The sequence below is a fragment of the Schistocerca gregaria genome, chromosome 11, assembly GCF_023897955.1.
Source record: "Schistocerca gregaria isolate iqSchGreg1 chromosome 11, iqSchGreg1.2, whole genome shotgun sequence".
In the NCBI taxonomy this organism is placed as follows: Eukaryota; Metazoa; Arthropoda; class Insecta; order Orthoptera; family Acrididae; genus Schistocerca; species Schistocerca gregaria.
Window position 1 is genome coordinate 38896488 of NC_064930.1, and position 18994 is coordinate 38915481.

The following is an 18994-nucleotide window of genomic DNA, read 5'->3' on the forward strand; positions in this document are numbered from 1 at the left end:
CAGTACGAGTCCAGTGGCCAGGCCAGAGTTCCTACATTGAAGGTTAGGCTTGCACAACTGCTCGCCAGTTAAGTTACACACATTCGTAGTTCTCCTGAGCATCCAAACTACCATCTCCTTTTCCCATCCACGGTGTTTCATCTCCAACATCGGGGGACCAGGTCAGGGCTTAAGATTGCGGTTCGCATCCGATCTCTTCTGTCTGGAATCCTTGCTCCTACCACCTATGCTGTAGGTCCATTCACGTACACCTCCATGGTGTACACTGAGGCCGAAACTTGGCCTGGTCCTTCCACAGGGTCCTAAGAACTCAGTCAACCTTTCAGCTCTGTGCTGTCACTTCCTCTCAGTTCTTGACATGTACCAGAACCATGAAGCGGTTGCCACTGACAGCTCAATGAGTGATGGTCAATTTGCCTTCGCATATGTTCGTGGAGGTCATATTGAACAGCACTCCTTGCCATATGGCTGCATTGTTTGGACTGCAGAGCTGGCGGCCATTTCTGGTGCTCTTGAGCACATCTGATCATGCCCTGGCGAGTCATTTCTTCTCTTGAGGAGCCTACAAGCTATCGACCAGTGTTACCCTCACCATCCTTTGGTAGCGACCATCCAGGAGTCCATCTGTGCCCTGGAATGATCCAGTTGATCCCTATTGTTTGTGTGGACCTCATACCACCTTGGAATCTCAGGTAATGAACTTCCCAAGAGGCTAGCCAAACAGGCTACATGGAAAACACTTCTGGAGATCGGCATCCTTGTAACTGACCTACGATCATTATTACCCCTCATTGGGAGATGGAATGGCATAAACTTCGTTCTGCTAACACATCGCTACCTCCTCTGTCGTGAGGACCCACCTCAGTGCCACTGTGGCTCACATATGACTTGTCATGGACATCTTATTGGACTGCCCACATCTAGTCACTCTGCGGTGGACTTTTAACGTTCCCAGCACCATACCTACAGTATTGGACAACAGTGCTCAACAGCAGATTTAGTGTTACATTTTATTAAGTGAGAGGTTGTTTTATCATATCATCTAGGGTGGGTGTCTAGCCTTCTCCCTGTGGTCGCCACATTCCCTCCATTTAAACTCTGTCGCACTTTCTTTGCATTTATTTGTCTTTGTGGTAGTCTTTTCTCTACATGTATTCATCTCGCCTTGCCTTTTTGGTGTGGAAATTTTAATGTGTTGCAGAGTGGCTGGATCATCGTCTTTTATTATTGTGACCAGCCAGCCTAGACCATATGCTCTGTGATTTTAATACCTTCTGTTTCTCCTTGTGGTGTATGTTTTTCCCATTTTTTCGTTACATTTGTTTTATTTTTAGGTGTGGTGTTGGGTGTTTTTGTACCTTGAGCCTTGCTTGTCAAGAGAGAGGGACTGATGACTTTGCAGTATGGTCCCTTTATACCCAAAACCTACCAACCAACCATGTTCTTCATAATATTGTTACATTCCATCAATGGTTTTCCATTACTTGAGTCTATACTTGCAGGACATAAGTGCTGTAGTTGATGAGATATTGAAATTTGGGCCATAATTCTAATATTTTGCAGTTATGACCAACTGAAAGGACAGCTTTTAAGGATAGACATTCTCAAGTTGTCTGTTACTCCACTCCACTGGAGCGACATAATGCCTGGGCAACAAGGGCAACAATTGAATTATATAGGTTCACATAGCAAGGTTGAACACTTCAGACTGAAGATAATGCAGTTCAATTATGTGAATAATTAAGAATATTTGACAGATTCCCCAGTTATATAAGCTACTTTGAAATCAGAACTGAAATCTAAGTTCCAACCTTGGGTCAATATAAGTTTATCTTTCATGCTGTGTCACGGTCTGATCAAAATTCAGCACAAAACAGAAATATCAGTTGCACAAAGTGAAAGTTCTTCAGTCACAAAAACATACAACAATGAGAAAATGTGAAAATCCTTAAGTTTTGCTCAAAATCATATCGTCCATACAATTTTAGAGAACTTAAATCGCACAACTGGTTGGCTGCCCAGAGACTTCAGTTCAACTACTGTCAAAACCTATGCAGGCTTAACAGAAACTGTTCACCAGCCCAGACTGTGAGAGAAACACAAATATATTACCAAAGAGCATGAGGCACAGCAGCACTGCTTATTTAAAACCTCAAGAAACCATACAATGCTAGTCAGCTCCAAAGCATCTTACAAAAGTAAATGGAAATAACAGTGATCGAAAGTACATGGTTTTTGTTGAAACTAAACAACTTGAAATAAACACCGTCCCATGATGTTCACTTTGAGGCTTATCAAACATTCTAAGATTAATTTTACATTAAATATCAGTGAAGAAACGTTACACTGCCATCATATGCAACTGTTAAAATAAACAAATCTAAGGAAATATTTCTGTACAAACAAGTTCGTCATATCAGATGATCATAATTTTATGCTCGTGTGCATGGTGCTTTAGGTTACTATGTAGCACATACCAAGTTTGAATTACAACCAACTGAACTGGACCCATCTTGATCTCACTGCATAATAGTCAATTTGTCAAAAAAATACCTAAACACAAATTCACTAAGGATGATTGATTTGGTTTGATTTTTGTAGGGAAGCTAAAACAGCTTTGATCTATCGTGGCACTGCCTGCACTGAAACAGTTTGTGTGGTATTGCTCCCTGTGTATCTAGTAAAGCCAACCAGTGCCCTTAGGTAGTGCAAGGAGTCCCTTTACCAGTTCTTAATTAGACACAGTTTCTCCCCTTCTAGTTGCCCCGAAATTTCTGCCCCTCTTGCTGTGGTACGTAGGGGCTGTTTTGAAATTTTCATGGCTGGTCATCATCCCAACCATAAGTTTAATCTTTTTCCTGTTCAAGCCTAGGATTATTGGGTTTCTTTTAAATCATGGCTTTGGTATCATTATCTTACCATGTTTTTGCTTATAGACCTTGCTCCAGTATTCTATGTACTGTCTTGTAAGCCAGTCCTGTAGTCCTGGTTTGATCATGGTCATGGTGATTGTAAGGACAGGTTAGGGACCAATGAATGGAGTCTTTGTCCCCATCCTGGCCAGTCTTTAGGTTTGTTCATTGGCACCGATCCCTGAGTGCCCAGGGACCCACATTAGGTTTACCCTGTTGCTTCCTCTAGCTCCCCCAGAGCACTGTGATGTACTACAGTAATCTTAGATCTAGTTGCAGGAGCTACCAATGATTTCAAGGCTGCCTGGCTGAATAGATATAGATGCTATGGTCCTTGTAGCACCTATGTGTATTCTCCTCCACACACGCCCTGATTTCAGTAATTTCAGCTTGGAATACAAAGGCCAGATTTCCTAGAGTGATGATGCCATCCAGTCTTCGCTGAATGCGACACACCCTGACCCCAGCACCTTGGTCTTATTTCTACCCATATGGTGTCGAACTGTTTTCTCGCACTGCTCCCTGCTTCCAATTATTATATTGTAAGGCTTAGTGAAGCAGTTGGAGTGCCTGCATTTCCCCAGCCATTCCTATATTTGCCCCACTCACACTGTGAGAGTGTGGAGAGTGTGGAGAGTGTTAGAGAGAGTGTTAGAGAGAGTGTTAGAGAGAGTGTTAGAGAGAGTGTTAGAGAGAGTGTTAGAGAGAGTGTTAGAGAGAGTGTTAGAGAGAGTGTTAGAGAGAGTGTTAGAGAGAGTGTTAGAGAGAGTGTTAGAGAGAGTGTTAGAGAGAGTGTTAGAGAGAGAGAGTGTTAGAGAGAGAGAGTGTTAGAGAGAGAGAGTGTTAGAGAGAGAGAGTGTTAGAGAGAGAGAGAGAGTGTTAGAGAGAGAGAGAGAGTGTTAGAGAGAGAGAGAGAGTGTTAGAGAGAGAGAGTGTTAGAGAGAGAGAGTGTTAGAGAGAGAGAGTGTTAGAGAGAGAGAGAGTGTTAGAGAGAGAGAGAGAGAGTGTTAGAGAGAGAGAGAGAGAGTGTTAGAGAGAGAGAGAGAGAGAGTGTTAGAGAGAGAGAGAGAGAGTGTTAGAGAGAGAGAGAGAGTGTTAGAGAGAGAGAGAGTGTTAGAGAGAGAGAGAGTGTTAGAGAGAGAGAGAGTGTGAGAGAGAGAGAGAGAGAGTGTGAGAGAGAGAGAGAGAGAGTGTGAGAGAGAGAGAGAGAGTGTGTGAGAGAGAGAGAGAGAGAGTGTGAGAGAGAGAGAGAGAGAGTGTGAGAGAGAGAGAGAGAGTGTGTGAGAGAGAGAGAGAGTGTGTGAGAGAGAGAGAGAGAGAGTGTTAGAGAGAGAGAGAGAGAGAGAGAGAGTGTGTGTGTGTGTGTGTGTGTGTGTGTGTGTGTGTGTGTGTGTGTGTGTGTGAGTGTGTGAGTGTGTGAGTGTGTGTGTGTGTGTGAGAGAGAGAGAGAGAGAGAGAGAGAGAGAGAGAGAGAGAGAGAGAGAGTGTGGGTGTGTGTTGTACATCAAATGCATACTTCAGGGTCTTAGGCCCCAGTTTTTGCCATAAGCCCTTCTGGTACTCACTAGAGTACAATTTGCCTTTGAGTATACAATCTTAATGCGAGGAATTCATGTTAGTTTCCCATCTAAGATTACCCCTAGGTGTTTCACTATCCACTTCACAAGTAGGGTTTCATTGAAAAGCTTTACATTCCGACTTGAGTGTTGGATGTGCTTCTTTGTGATTGATGCAACAGTCTACTTAGGATTAACCTGTAAGTCCTGTTTAATGCACCAGTCTTCCTTGTGCCAAGTATTACTGTGAAAAGGTCATCTGCTTATCCTTGGCAAAAACATTGACTGGAATTTAGGTCCTAAATGAGTTCATTCTCCACTAGATTCCACAAAGTGGTTAAAACTTCTCCTGGTGGACAAACTCTAGTGGCGTTAATTACCATTTCATTCATTATTGTGGCCTCTACCCTCCTTCCACTAAGTGTGGCCCTAGCTCACCCACATATAGGGGTCAGTAGATCATGCACCTTCGCTGCCCTAACCATGGAATCGAAGGTTGAATTACTAAAAGCCCCTCGATGTCTAGGAAGATGCAGAGGGCTATTTCTTGAAAGCAATGTGCTTTCTCCACCCTCCCAACATATACATGGAGAGCTGTCTCACTTGATACACCTGGTTATGTGTGTTGGGGTTTGAATGCAGAGGAGCCCTAGTTAACCTCCTCTCCCCAACATGTACGTTAACCAGACTGATTGGTCTCATGTCCTTGGCCTTGTCATGATCAATTCTTCCTGGCTTTGGAATAAAGACAACTTTCACTGCCTTTAAGGCATTGGGAATGACTCCTGGTGCTAGGCTAACCCTGAATTACCTGCACAGGACTCTTTCAAGATTCTCTCCTACTTTTTTCAAGAGAGCTGGAAAGATGCCGTCTGGGCTAGGTTGCTTGACCAGTTAGAATGTTCCCACTGCTCACTGGATTTTACTGAAATTGACACACTCCTTAGCCAATTCCCAGTCCTCTGTTCGATTGCCTGAGAACCATTGTCTTTCAGGGGTCACGTTCTGGTCTATGTTTTCAGCCAGAGCATATTGAGGAAAGTAAGTTTTGCGGAGCAGTTCCACTGTCTCGTGTGCTGTCTTTGTATATTCCCCTTCTCCTTCCTCAATGTACCTTCTGGATTAGTTAGTACTCTAATGAGGATTTTGTGAAGCCTGACTTGAGATAAGCACCTCCACATTCTGGTGACTTTAGAACCTTACGAAACCTTCTAAGATAAATACTACATTAAATATAAGTGATAACATGATAAACTGTCATCATATGCAAGTGTCAAAATAAGTAAGTACAAGAAAATATTTCTATACGAACAAGTGTATCATATCAGGTGAGATAATAATTTCCTGCTCATTTACATGGTGTTTTTGGTTACTATGTAGCATATACCAAGTATGAATTACAACCAGTTGAAGTGGACATATCTTGATCTCATACTGCATAATAGTCAATTTGTCAAAGAAACTACATAAGACACATTCACTAAGGATAAAGGTGAGGGTTTAGTGTAAAATATGCTGTCTTTTTGTGTATGGAAGTGTGGAGTGTATTTAACTCTGGTCAAATTAATTGAGTAGTTTGTCAAATTTTAGATACTCTGGATCCAGTTGAGTTCCAGACAAATTATGTATTCACTGTACAGTTTGATGTTTTGGTTATGCTTGTGGCAGTTTTGGCTTACCAGTAGTACAGTTTAGTGTTATTGTAATCAATGTCTATAAAAATTGATATATTAGTGTTGAATTCAATTTTAGTGGTTTTCTATGTAATATTTGTGAATAATATTTTATAGCTGGAAAGTGACAAATTAGCAGTTAGCTATGAATCTGGTTATTTGAGAGAAGGGTCAGCAGAGTTAGAATACTTCATTTGTTAAATCCTTTGTTTATTTCTGTTCCTCAATTATTTTGGCCACATTCCTCTTTTGTTCATCAGTGAGTTTATGAGTATATTTAAATGTGTGACAAAAATTCTACTTGTTATCATAGCATTGACCTTGGAAAAGTCCTACAATTCCACAAAGGTACTATTGCAAAAGTTGTATGAATGTGAATTTAGATACTGCCTTACAGTCATTAGCTTACTCACAGGAAGGTATTCCCAATGGATAGCAGATTATTGGCATTTCTCTTGGTATGCGTGGAATATAGTTCACCAGAGCAAAATATTAAGTGTATATTTGTTTCTGTTTCAATGTTAAATGAGAAATGTTCACTGTCAATCGTTTGAATTTAGATCCAGGCTCTGGCTTAGGCACTCAAAAAGTTTGGTTTTGGTCTGAAAAGAATTTTTTAGAAAAAAGACAGGTGTGTTTGATATATATAATCTCCTTTCATCTTTCCTTTTCCTGCCCTCTTTCCTGACGAAGCAGCCGCCGGTTGCGAAAGCTCGAAATTCTGTGTGTGTGTGTGTGTGTTTGTGTGTTTTATTCATTGTGCCTATCTACCGGCGCTTTCCTGCTTGGTAAGTCTTGGAATCTTTGTTTTTAATATATGAAATCTACAGTAAAAAACACAGATGCTGTGACTTACCAAATGAGAAGGCACTGGTAGATAGGCACAATGAATAAAACACACACACAAATTTCAAGGTTTTACAACCAACAGTTGCTTCATCAGGAAAGAGGGAAAGACGAAAGGATGTGGGTTTTAAGGGAGAGGGTATGGAGTCATTCTAATCCCGGAAGTGGAAAGACTTACCTTGGGGGAAAAGAGGACAAGTATACACTTGCGCGCGCACACACACACACACACACACACACACACACACACACAGATATATATATATATATACACACAGACACAAGCAGACATATGTAAAGGCAAAGAATTACAAGGGTGAAGACAATGTTGGTGATGTTTTCCAATTCTGCCAGTATTATGCATCATGAATCCACCCCTGGAGGACAGACAATTAACCAGGAATACTACAAATGTGTCCTTGACCATTTGTATGAGAAGGTGCAGAAGAAAAGGCCTGCATTGTGGAAAGCCAGGAGTTGGGTGCTACACCATGACAATGCTCCAGCTCATCGTGCCTTCTCCATCATTGAATTTTTGACCAAATTATATATATGCATTGTTGTATGATCGTGCTTGTTCACTAGATATGTAACCACAGTAGCATGAACCTCTTGCTGGAGTGGCACATACATGTTTTGCTCTTTTGTGACTGCATGCAAGCAGTACTGACAACATAACACAACTGCAAAGTATTTCTGAGCACTGCTGTAACCTAACAAAACACTCCAAATACTGTCCCCAGCATATTTGCAGAGACACTTTGACCTACTTGCTGTAATATGTTTGCAGTGCAAATAAAATTGCTGTGCTTTACTAAGATGATACTATAAATGTGGAACAATATTATATATTATTTCCCTTTTCAATTACAGGCCAGCTAAGGTTTTACATTTCTTTATACTACTCCATCAACTGTACACTTTCTTGTTTCTACTCACTTGACATCCAGTTTCTATCTTCTCTTTTTGGAACTATTTTGCTGTGGAGTATTTATCAACTCAATTCTGTTTCTGTATTTGGTTTTAAATTTCTTGCATATTTATACTAGTTTCTTGTAGGTCTTGGTGCAATTCTGTAAACCAATGAGTTCTTTTCTTAAGCTTTTAGTTCTGCTGCACAGTTTTTCTTTTTAGTAAGAAAGATTCATTAGCCTCCTTTGCCAAACTGTCTTCAGTTATTTTCCTACATATTTATCAATACTTCTGTATTGTTTCTGAATTTAAATGTTTGTGCTGGTGATTTGTTTCCTAATATTTTTTTTCTTTTTCCATAATTTTCACTATTATTTGTTGATTCTAAAATTAGTGTTTGTGATGCAGATCTGTATTCTGGCCAAATGACTGTCTTGCAAATTGGAGGTACTGCAGTTTTGGAGAAAGAATTTTTACTGTAAACATCTTCTGTTAACAGAAATGCAAAGACCATCTTTTGTAGTATACCTTTTGTGGCTCCATTTTCCCCCACCATTTGGCTACATGACTTCTCATAGATCCTTAAATCTTTCTTCCACTGGTAATTCGTATTTGATTGGGATATTGCAGTCCTGTTGTTACCCATTACTGCTTCTTACCAGAGGAGATGAGTAGTCGTGCTTCTCCTTCCCATTTTCTTTCTCTCTGTTTTGTACTTTCTATACACTGTGAGTATTGATAAATTATCTACAAAAGTTGAACAGACAATTTTGACATCCATTTTCTAACCAGGTATTTCATTCTGGCAACTGCTCCATCTGTTCTAATGTTCACTTTTCTAGTATGGTCTGAAACAAGAATGGAGTTAGTCCTTTGCCTTGGCTAAAGTCTGTTGTTATCTCAAATGAGGCTGTAGTTCCTTTAAGAGGACCCGTGTTGTCTTCTGTATTTCAGATTCTTTAAGAAGTTTGATTAAAAGCAGTCTTGCTTTATAGTCATAAGCCTTCTAAAATTTGAGATGTATTCCAATAGTATGTTGCTCCTTTAGTCCTTAAGAATTTGCCCTTCAGAGGACCATCCTGTCGTAAGCTCTCTCTGATATATCTCCTATTTTGGAATTGTTAGTGTGGTTTTCTCCTTGAACTTTTCATGGAAATATTTTTAATCTCCTGTGGACATGGTGATCTGTTATTACAGGCCAGAAATCTTACTTTTAGTAAGGGTATCAATGTCTGACTCTGGAAATCATCACCTTCTAGGAATTGGGCTTCGTTATTGGCACATAAGCTATCTGATATTCTCAAATCATATTATTGTTGACCAGATATCTTTTTAGTGGTGTATGTGGGTGGGGGGTTATCTGCCAACAATTCAGCTAAATGTCTTTTTCTTACATCCACAGTCAGGCAGACATAAACATTTTCTCCCTGGACTGTTATGGAATGTATTTATTCAAAATTAATTTGGAAGCTGTACAATTCTCAAGTGGTAGCCCAGTGTGACACCTGCGTCCTTTATAATTCTTTATGAGGTAATACCTTCATTGTGTTAACCATGTTGACAAATTCCATATTCATTATAAGACAGGAGTCATCGTAATCTGTATGTCAAGACAATGGTAGTATTTCATGTACTAATTTCTGTCAGTCATGTCATACTGCACATCTTAATATCCACTCCCTAAGCACTAGGTATGACATTTAATAATTTTGATGTAGTTCATAGTAAAATGTCACTGGAGAATGGGATAAGTCAAAATTCTAGTTGTGAATAAATACATTTAATAGCAGTTTAGGCAGAAAATGTTCTCATCTCCATCCTGTGCCAGTCTGAGGATAAAAATTTTATAAAATTTGTGTATTTTGCTCTAGCACTTCATCAGATGCTTTTCAATATTGTTCCCAGGACTGTTTTACTTTCTGCATTGTCCTTGTTACCCTGATATATTATTGCATGTGCATTAATTATTGTGTACTTCTCATTTAAATATTGAGTTATTGCAGGGAGAGTGTCTTTCTGGAGGTAATAAAAACTTTGGTACCAATCGCAAAATAGACCTGGCATTTATGAATGCAGAGCCTAGTACTGGAGCAGTTTCAAGAATTTCTTCTGTGTTCTGTGAAAAATCTATAGTTCTCTGAATGTGGTATTTCTTCATCTGTGAATGCCCTTTTTTGTAATGCCCGTTTTAACTTCTTGTCCATTTACAATGTCTGAAAGTATTTTGAGTCTGCCAATATTTATTAATGTTTGTATATTTAATGGTCCAAGTGTATATGTAGTTCTGGGTGTGAACTTACGGTTGGGGTTAGAAGTTACACCTCACCTCTGCAAGTTGGTCTGGGCTGCCCAGAGCACAAAGGCCAAAATGTGTCACTTACAATGATCGATTCATCAGTCACTTTTCATAATAAAAAAAATGAATGAAAATCCTACACAAGACATAAGTACATGACAGATGAAAGATGTTTTGGTCACTTTTCTTTGTGAAGTGTCTAGTAGGAAGTATGGCTACAACCAAATTACTGACTTGTGTAGATATTTACAGTACTGAAGACAGTGAGGAAATGGAGAGTGAATTCTCACTAACATTCTGTTTTATTAACTGCAACTGTTTATCATGTCCTCTTTAATGATATTTTCAAGCCTCACTTACAGCATTTTGTGGACCACTCACATGTTGGTGGGCATTAATTGAATTATATTTATTTACTGCCTCGTCTTTTGTAAGTCACAGGCAATTTCTTCATATATTTCAGGTGGAAACCTCAACAAAATACGCATCTGATAGTGCAAGGTAAGTTTTCATAATTCTCTGCAGAACTTTTTGAGAAATATAAATTTTTATTGCTTAAAAAAGTACCTCAGATATAAAATGCCCTACTGTAATTACTCAGTATTACTGATAAGCAACAACATTACAAGGCAGTATGGTCAGTAATGCTATTCTCAGCAACAACCATTATGTGACTGTTCCTGGATAAATAGAGCAAACATCTAATATCTGTACAGGTAAATAAAAGTTCAGGTGGAATGTCAGCGGCTGTATTGGGCTGAATTCAGAATGTCACATGAAAATCACTGAAGTTCAACAGATTCATCTTGATTAGCCCAAGCTAATATATTGCAATAGAAAAGTAAGAAGGAAGGGTGAGTGGCTATATATCCAAAAATTGGAGCCGATTCCTGGCCTTCCAGATTAATGAATATAGTGTTGAATAGCTCTTTCAATGCTGGTCCAGAGTGGTGCTCAGGAAGCACACAAGCTTGTAGTGGTGACAGTGTACTGGACACCATCAAGAAGAATCTTAAGTAGCTGGTGAATCCTCATTCTCTTGGTTTCTCCTTCGTCCTGGTGTGTTCCTGAAGGCTGGCCCATTCATTAGACACATTACAGGTGACAAGGTAATGCATAATTCCAAGCTCCAGGTCAACAGGTAGGGTTCGCACATACACTCTGATACAGTCCAGGGCGAGAAATAGGTAACAGCCTAACCTGTTACCTTCCCAAATCCCAATTGTTTCCTCTGTCAGGAGTTCGGGAGGTGTGAACAGTCATTTACGGTCGGGTGAATCCCCCTCTGAGGGTGCCCCCAGTTGGAAGTAGCATGCCATTGTAGATGTTGGCAATCATGGGGATTATTTTTTTTATTTATTTATTTATTTATTTATTTTTATTTTTTTTTATTTTTTTTTATTTTATTTTATTTTATTTTTTTTTTTGCAATGACTCTCAATCTTAATGTGTGTCTACTAAATGTAAACAGAATCAGGCTAAAGATTTGAAAGATGGTGCTGCAGTTGTAGGCCCTGTGAAATCCTATTCCCATTTATGTAATACAAACTTGCTTCTGAAGATGTATTGTGATTCTCAAGCTCAACTGCTGATAGCATCACATACAGGGTGTTACAAAAAGGTATGGCCAAACTTTCAGGAAACATTCCTCACACACAAATAAGGAAAAGATGTTACATGGACATGTGTCTGGAAACACTTAATTTCCATGTTAGAGCTCATGTTAGTTTCGTCAGTATGAACTGGACTTCCTCGATTCTGATGATCAAATTGTAAATTTTCACAATGAACATTTGTGGGCTGGTGAGAATCCACACGCAATTGTGCAATCACATCATCAACACAGATTTTCTGTGAACGTTAGGGCAGCCATTGTTGATGTCTTGATTTGGCCCCATCTTCTTCCACCTACGCTCAATGGAGCACGTTATCATGATTTCATACGGGATACTCTCTGTGCTGCTAGAACATGTGGCTTTACAAATACGACACATATGGTTCATGCACAATGGAGCTCCTGCACATTTCAGTCAGTGTTTGTACACTTCTCAATAACAGATTCGGTGACGTATGGATTGGTAGAGGCGGACCAATTCCATGGCCTTCACGCACTCCTGACCTCAACCCTCTTGACTTTCATTTATGGGGGTATTTGTCTACACAAACCTGGTACCAAAGGTAGAGTCTCTTCGTGCTCATATTGTGGACGGCTGTGATGCAATACGCCATTCTCCAGGGCTGCATCAGCGCATCAGGGATTCCATGCGATGGAGGGTGGATGCATGTATCCTTGCTAACGGAGGACATTTTGAACATTTCCTGTAACAGTGTTTGAGGTCACGCTGGTACGTTCTGTTGCTGTGTATTTCCATCCCATGATTAATGTGATCTGAAGAGAAGTAATAAAATGAGCTCTAACATGGAAAGTAAGTGTTTTCGGACACATGTCCACATAACATATTTTCGTTCTTTGTGTGTGAGGAATGTTTCCTGAAAGTTTGGTCGTACCTTTTTGTAACACCCTGTATACAGAGCTATCCTGTTCGTGTGGAGAACCATCTTACACTGAACTCTTCACAAAGTGTTATTTACATTCTGATGCTTGATGGCCTTACTGAGTAATGTTTGCCTCAAAGATTAAGGCAGGCTATGAAGTCATCACGGTCCAACCATACATTACAAACCAGATGAGTTCCTACAAGTGTCAACATTATAATAAAACACGTATCCTGTCAAAACATGTCCAAATGTGTTACTTTTGGCAGAGATGCTCACGAGGGCAGCAGTTTGCCGCCTCCTCTCTGCTGTATCAATTGTAATCCCATGAATTTCCCATGTGTCTTAACAAGCAAGCCGTATAGGAGACTTTGTTACTCACAGTTGTTAGCTAGTCAAAATCTGTGAATTTTACCATTGGGATTTACAGTATTGTTTTTGCTATGCTAGGCATAATGGTGGTTATGCCCACACAGACTTGCAACCCCAAGTTCAGTGTTGCAGTAGTGAAGTCACCCAGGTCACAGTAGCATTCCCATCTGCTCCTACAGTTGTGCAACAAGCCATAAGATCTTTGCCCCCTGGTGGTGAAATAACCTGTTACACAACTGTCAGGCTGAAAAGACAAAAGCAGTACTCCTGCAAAAGACTTTCTACAGTTAAAAACAGTCTTCATCTGCCAACTAGAAAGTTCTAAGAGCTCAAACAAAAACAGACTGTGTTCTCCTTACCTGATTTAGAGATCGTCTTCAGTGGTGTTACAACATATACTCTCACCTGGTTGATCTCCATTTTGCTGGTGCCCACTGCCTACTGGTTTTCTGCCATAGAATTCACAGGCTGACAAAGGGAGAATGCCAATATGTTTGCAGAGCTCATGGAACAGGATTCTCCAGCCTCTGCCTCCTGTAGCAGTGGATTTTTGAAGGCTGGCACTTAGCAGCCACCAAGGTGACTAACCTTCATTTGTTCCCTCCTCCCCAATTACCATTCCCCATTATGACTCTTCTCCAATGGAACATTCGTGGCATTAGATCCAACAAGGAGTTGTTACAGGTGCTCTTGGAATTTGTGTCCGCTTGTTTTCTTCTTCCAAGAAAAAAATTGTCCTCACAACCCCTTTGATAGCTCACGTTTCCTTCTGGTCCTATGTGATGTTCCCCCAAGGAGCCATGCTGGTCATCCATCTCATTGAACACTTGACTGCTAGTTGTTGCAATCTACATTTTCCTTCCTCATTTCACCTTTTCTCTACATAACTTCTACACCCCTCCGTCATTTACTGTTACTAAGTCGGACTTACTCCAGCTCATTGGTCAGCTCCCTCCACCTTTTTGCTGCTTGGCGACTTCAATGCCCACCATCTGCTTTAGTGCTCTGGGAGAACCTGTCCAAGAGGTTCCCTCTTAGCTGACTTCCTGAATCATATCTTAGCACTGGAGCACTCACGTTCCTTTCAGATTCCAAGCACATATATTACCATTTGGACCTCTCGTTCTGCAGTGTCCAGCTCGCTCATCTTGAATGACCCATTCCCTCTGACACATACTCAAGTGATCAGTTTCTGTGTGCTATCCATTTGCCGACTCCTATCCCACCTGAGTGCAGATCCAATTGGCAGCTTTCTAAGGCCAACTGGTGGCTTTACCCCCTCTCACGACATTTACATAGCTGTGATGACCACGTAAAGTATCTTCCAAACGTTATCCTTACTGCCGAAGTATGTTCCATACCATGCACTTAGTTTGCTGTAGCATGTTCTGTTCCCTGGTGGACTGAGGCATGCAGCAATGTGTTTCGCTTGTGGAGATGTGCTCTCCACATTTTGAACACTCATGGTGATACATCTGCTGGAGTTCTGGTATCCTGTAGTCCATACATCTGGGACTTCAGAGGCCATCTGCCACATTTACTTGAAGTTTTCAAAGACAAAGTTGTCTCAAGTTTTACATGGTTCGGATTTTTCACACACATTTATCCAGGAAAGTGGGATGCCTGAATGCTCGTTATATCATTGCCTTTTTTTATCCCCATTAACCATATGGACTTTCCCTCCAGGCATCTCATCTCCCTTTTTGTCAAGGATTTTACAATCAGTTTCAGTTCTACATCAACTTGTCTCCTTAAGTCAGTGACGTTAGCTATGGTTTCATGTGTTTCCAGCCAGTCAATGCTGTACATAACTACCCCCTGCTCATATATTGCAGGAAAGTAGTTTGCTTTCAATTTAGCCCAATTAGGATTAGAGTGAACGTCAGTACATCAAAGCTTCAAATGCTGCAGAGATTTGCATACTGCTTGTTTTTATGCAATTTTCATGAAAAATATCACTCAGAAATATCCTCAGACGTACGAACTGAAGTCATGGTAGTGTCAAACATTGTACAACAGCTGGCTCCTGTTGATGAAGTGACAACACAATTCTTCATTTGGCCTTAAATCACCAAGAGTTCCATACCTCGAACATCTAAATTTATTGTTCGACCTTTTGTGGTTTTGCACATTGTCTCAGACAATGTATCCTACATAAGCACGCTGTAAAAGCTCATGACTTTAAATTTTCTGACGAATCTAAGCAGATCTATGCTTTTAATCCTTCTTTCCAGTACCATTGCTGTGGGCGTTTTTTAATGTACAACCCAAGCCATCTTCTGTATTGTAAATAGAGACCTTTACCTATAGCGATGGATCCATGGTCATATTACGCCTTTTAGTTGCTTGTGATTACTTTTCACTTTTTCAGGCATTCTTTAGTGCTTGAAATATATCAGCTCTCCTAGGTAATGAAACCAGTGTCTGACAGCCCAGCAAATGTAGGTATCAAAGCCAGAATTATTCCACCAGATGTCTTTGGTATAAGTAGGAACCTGGGTGTTTTAACACGTCGTTTCCTTCCTTCTTTCTGCCTCAAGGCACCTTTTGGAGCTGTCACCAAATTTTTAAACATCCCATAGGTTTTTCTTCTTCTTTAGTATGCAGTGAGATGCATTCAGTATTGCTTGAAGGTTAGTTCGAGCAAACATTGCCTTATCAACAGCATATGCAGAAATAGGTTGTCCTACATGAATATCCGTCCCTTACCAGTGAATATTTGGTGTGCAATATGGTGACCTTTACTTGTATTGTAGGCGATGATGTGCTCTTTGCACACATTTTTTAATCTTGGTGCTATTTCAATTTTGTTCCAGCTCCACAGAAATTATATCCAGAGATACAAACTTCTGATAGCAGATTCTCGAGAATACCACCTCCAACTTTGTTGATACATTTCCTAGCACTTCTCACATTACTGCATGGTTTGAGCTTTGCTTTTCGTATTACATAGCAGTTTGTGAGTGTTCACCCAACTGTTGAGCTTTGATGAGAAACTAAACCATTTCATCAAAGCCCTGTTCCCTCAATAACATACAATCTGCTCTATGAGAAACATAATGGGTTTAAAGCTATCCCGTAGTTCGTTTGTGACATCAATAGGTTTGTTCTTAATTCTGTGGTGAGTAATGCGATTGTACTTGTCAGTGATCTGTGGCTGTATGTTCAGCCATTTGCACATACGTTGAAGATTAAATTGCTTCCAAATTCGGTTTTTGATGGTCCAGTTCAATCATTTGGCAATACTAGTTTCCAAATGGGAGAATGTTGAGTAGTTATTTAACCAACATCATTCCAATTCTGCTGTGAAATGCCTGTCATAAACTTCACTTCAATCATATTCCTCAAGGTTGTTGTGGAATCGAGTTAGTCCTGTCTGCAACCATTGTTTAGAAACCTCTCAAACCTCCTTCCCTGTCATTACTTTCAAAGGTAAGGCCCAAGCAAATTTGGAATGTGTGTCTGTGACCATGAGAATGTACTTGAAACCATTATTTGATTTTAAGTAGTCTTGCGTATCTGAGATCAGCCTGCCATGAATAATCCATTCCTTGTATTATCAGAAATATTCCTTATGCAGATCTGTAAAGCTCATGGACAACTCTCTCCACAATTACTCTACGATGCATATTTTTCAAAGCTTAGGTAAGATCGATAGTATTTTGCTTATGTGATCAGCATTCTCTTCATCAGCTGAAGCTGTAAACAGTCATAATCGAGCTATGATTTCATCTAGTTACCACAATTTGTATACTCTAGAAGTAGGTTGTTAAGTCTTTCAGACTAAACTTCGGTTATTTTACCTGCACTATGTGGAATTGCTGCTGCTGGTACAGTTACAATCCTGTATTTGTCACTCTATGAAACTTCCATGCATTTTTTGCAAAGTGGGTCAGGAGTCAACTACACAAAGGAAGCAGTTCCATGAGTATGGGGATGTGTAGAACAGACTGGGCTTTATTTAGGTTAGAGGGTCTCAGGTAAGTGCAGAAGGGGCTTCAGTTTCAAAGGCTGCAAGTAGAACACCAAAAGAGGGTAAATACAACCACAATGAAGGTATGGAAATAAGTTACACAGAAATATTTCAAGAGACCTAACCATGTTCACAAAGAACAGATGAGATACAGTTAGCTGGCCGCGGTGGTCTCGTGGTTCTAGGCATGCTGTCCAGAACCGTGCGACTGCTACGGTCGCAGGTTCGAATCCTGCCTCGGGCATGGATGTGTGTGATGTCTTTAGGTTAGTTAGGTTTAAGTAGTTCTAAGTTCTAGGGGACTGATGACCACAGCAGTTGAGTCCCATAGTGCTCAGAGCCATTTGAACCATTTTAGATACAGTTGGTGGTGTAGTGTTCATTGCTGGTGGAAGTAGTTTACCTTGTAGTTAAATTTAAGTAGATAGTTCCTTTGAGGTATTATGGGTAGTGATCAGTTGAAAGCTCTGGCCTGAGATGCCGTTTTTGATCTGTAAAACTACTACTACCTAGTGTTTTGTTGCCAACTGTGGGAACAACTTTGCAGGTGAGTCAATGATGGCTGCCAGGCAGTGGAATTCCCATTCATATATAGGGCACCAATATACGTTCAATTGGGACCAACTGTAAGTCTATCTCTGACTAGCGTCATTATTCTCGATCGAATGTAATCGATCATCAAATGGTTGGTGGAAAGGCAACCACCGTATCCTGTGTAACTGTAAGCCTTCCTCTGTTCCTGTTGAAATTATAGTGGTGTTCTCGAATCTCTCTAGCTTTCCTATACATACATGCATAATAATAGATGTCCTGGCTGACATGATTGTCTCACTAAATTTTATTTCATGGTCACCGTCTTTAAAAACTTGTTCCACTACAGCTGATTTGTCAGTATATCCCAGTCGACAGTTTCTTTTGTGTTCTGGTTAGTGAATATTGACATTTCTTATCGCTGTTCCCATATAAACCTTCCCACAGCCACATGCAATTTTATATTCGCCAGTCTTATACACTCACTAATCTTGGTCAGTAAAAATCTTTTGGGTTTGAGGAAGACGTCTTGCAACATTCGCCGAAATGTCAAAATTTTATAGTTCTCAATGCGGCTTCAAAACAAGAAGAATTTTATTGACTGTGACAACGGGTGCGGAAGTTTACGTTTTCACTCACTAATCTCCTTTGTAGGTCTAAAGATTGTTTAAACTTGAAACTAGGCCACAAATTTACCAATACAGTCCGTAATATTGCGAATAATTGGAAGAAAAACTACCCTCGATATACCGGCGAAAGTAAATGTTTAATGTCAGTGGTAGGCAAAAACGTCGTCCGAAACCGTACTGAATGGTGTCTCTGAAATTTATTTTGAACAATGGGTACAGAAGCGCACTCAAAGTGTAAATACTTGTGAAAACATCCTTGACATCTTAATAGCATTGACCAAACAGAGATTAGTGACCACAATGCTGTTGAGCCATGAAGAGTTCACAAAATGAATACTGTAACATAGAGACTCACCTAAATAAACGCAAAATTCACTCTTAAAGCATTCCAAACAGACAGTTTCCACTCCGTCTGATAAGTCTTTCTAAACTTAGTCCAGATGCAGTTTAAAGTCAAATGAGTAATAACTGAGAGATATGGGTCAAATTAATAAAATGTGGTACTGGCAAAAAATAGGTCAGACCACTGGTGCAGAAGCAGAAGCAGACTCTCTCTCTCTCTCTCTCTCTCTCTCTCTCTCTCTCTCTCTCTCTCTCTCTCCCTCCCCCCTCAAACTCTCTCCCTCCCCCCTCAAACTCTCTGTCTCCCCCCCCTCAAACTCTCTGTCTCCCCCCCTCAAACTCTCTGTCTCCCCCCCCTCACTCTCTCTGTCTCCCCCCCTCAAACTCTCTGTCTCCCCCCCTCAAACTCTCTGTCTCCCCCCCTCAAACTCTCTGTCTCCCCCCCTCAAACTCTCT

The 18994-nt window shown here is 40.3% G+C and overlaps 1 protein-coding gene across 1 annotated transcript in view; it reads left to right on the top strand.

The window, feature by feature from the left end:
- Positions 1-18994, top strand: part of LOC126295175 (zinc finger protein 723-like) — a 92363-nt gene that overhangs the window by 65479 nt on the left and 7890 nt on the right. The window contains exon 5 of the mRNA XM_049987481.1: positions 10659-10696. Within this exon, the coding sequence (XP_049843438.1) occupies positions 10659-10696 (38 nt within the window). The remainder of the gene's footprint in view (positions 1-10658; positions 10697-18994) is intronic.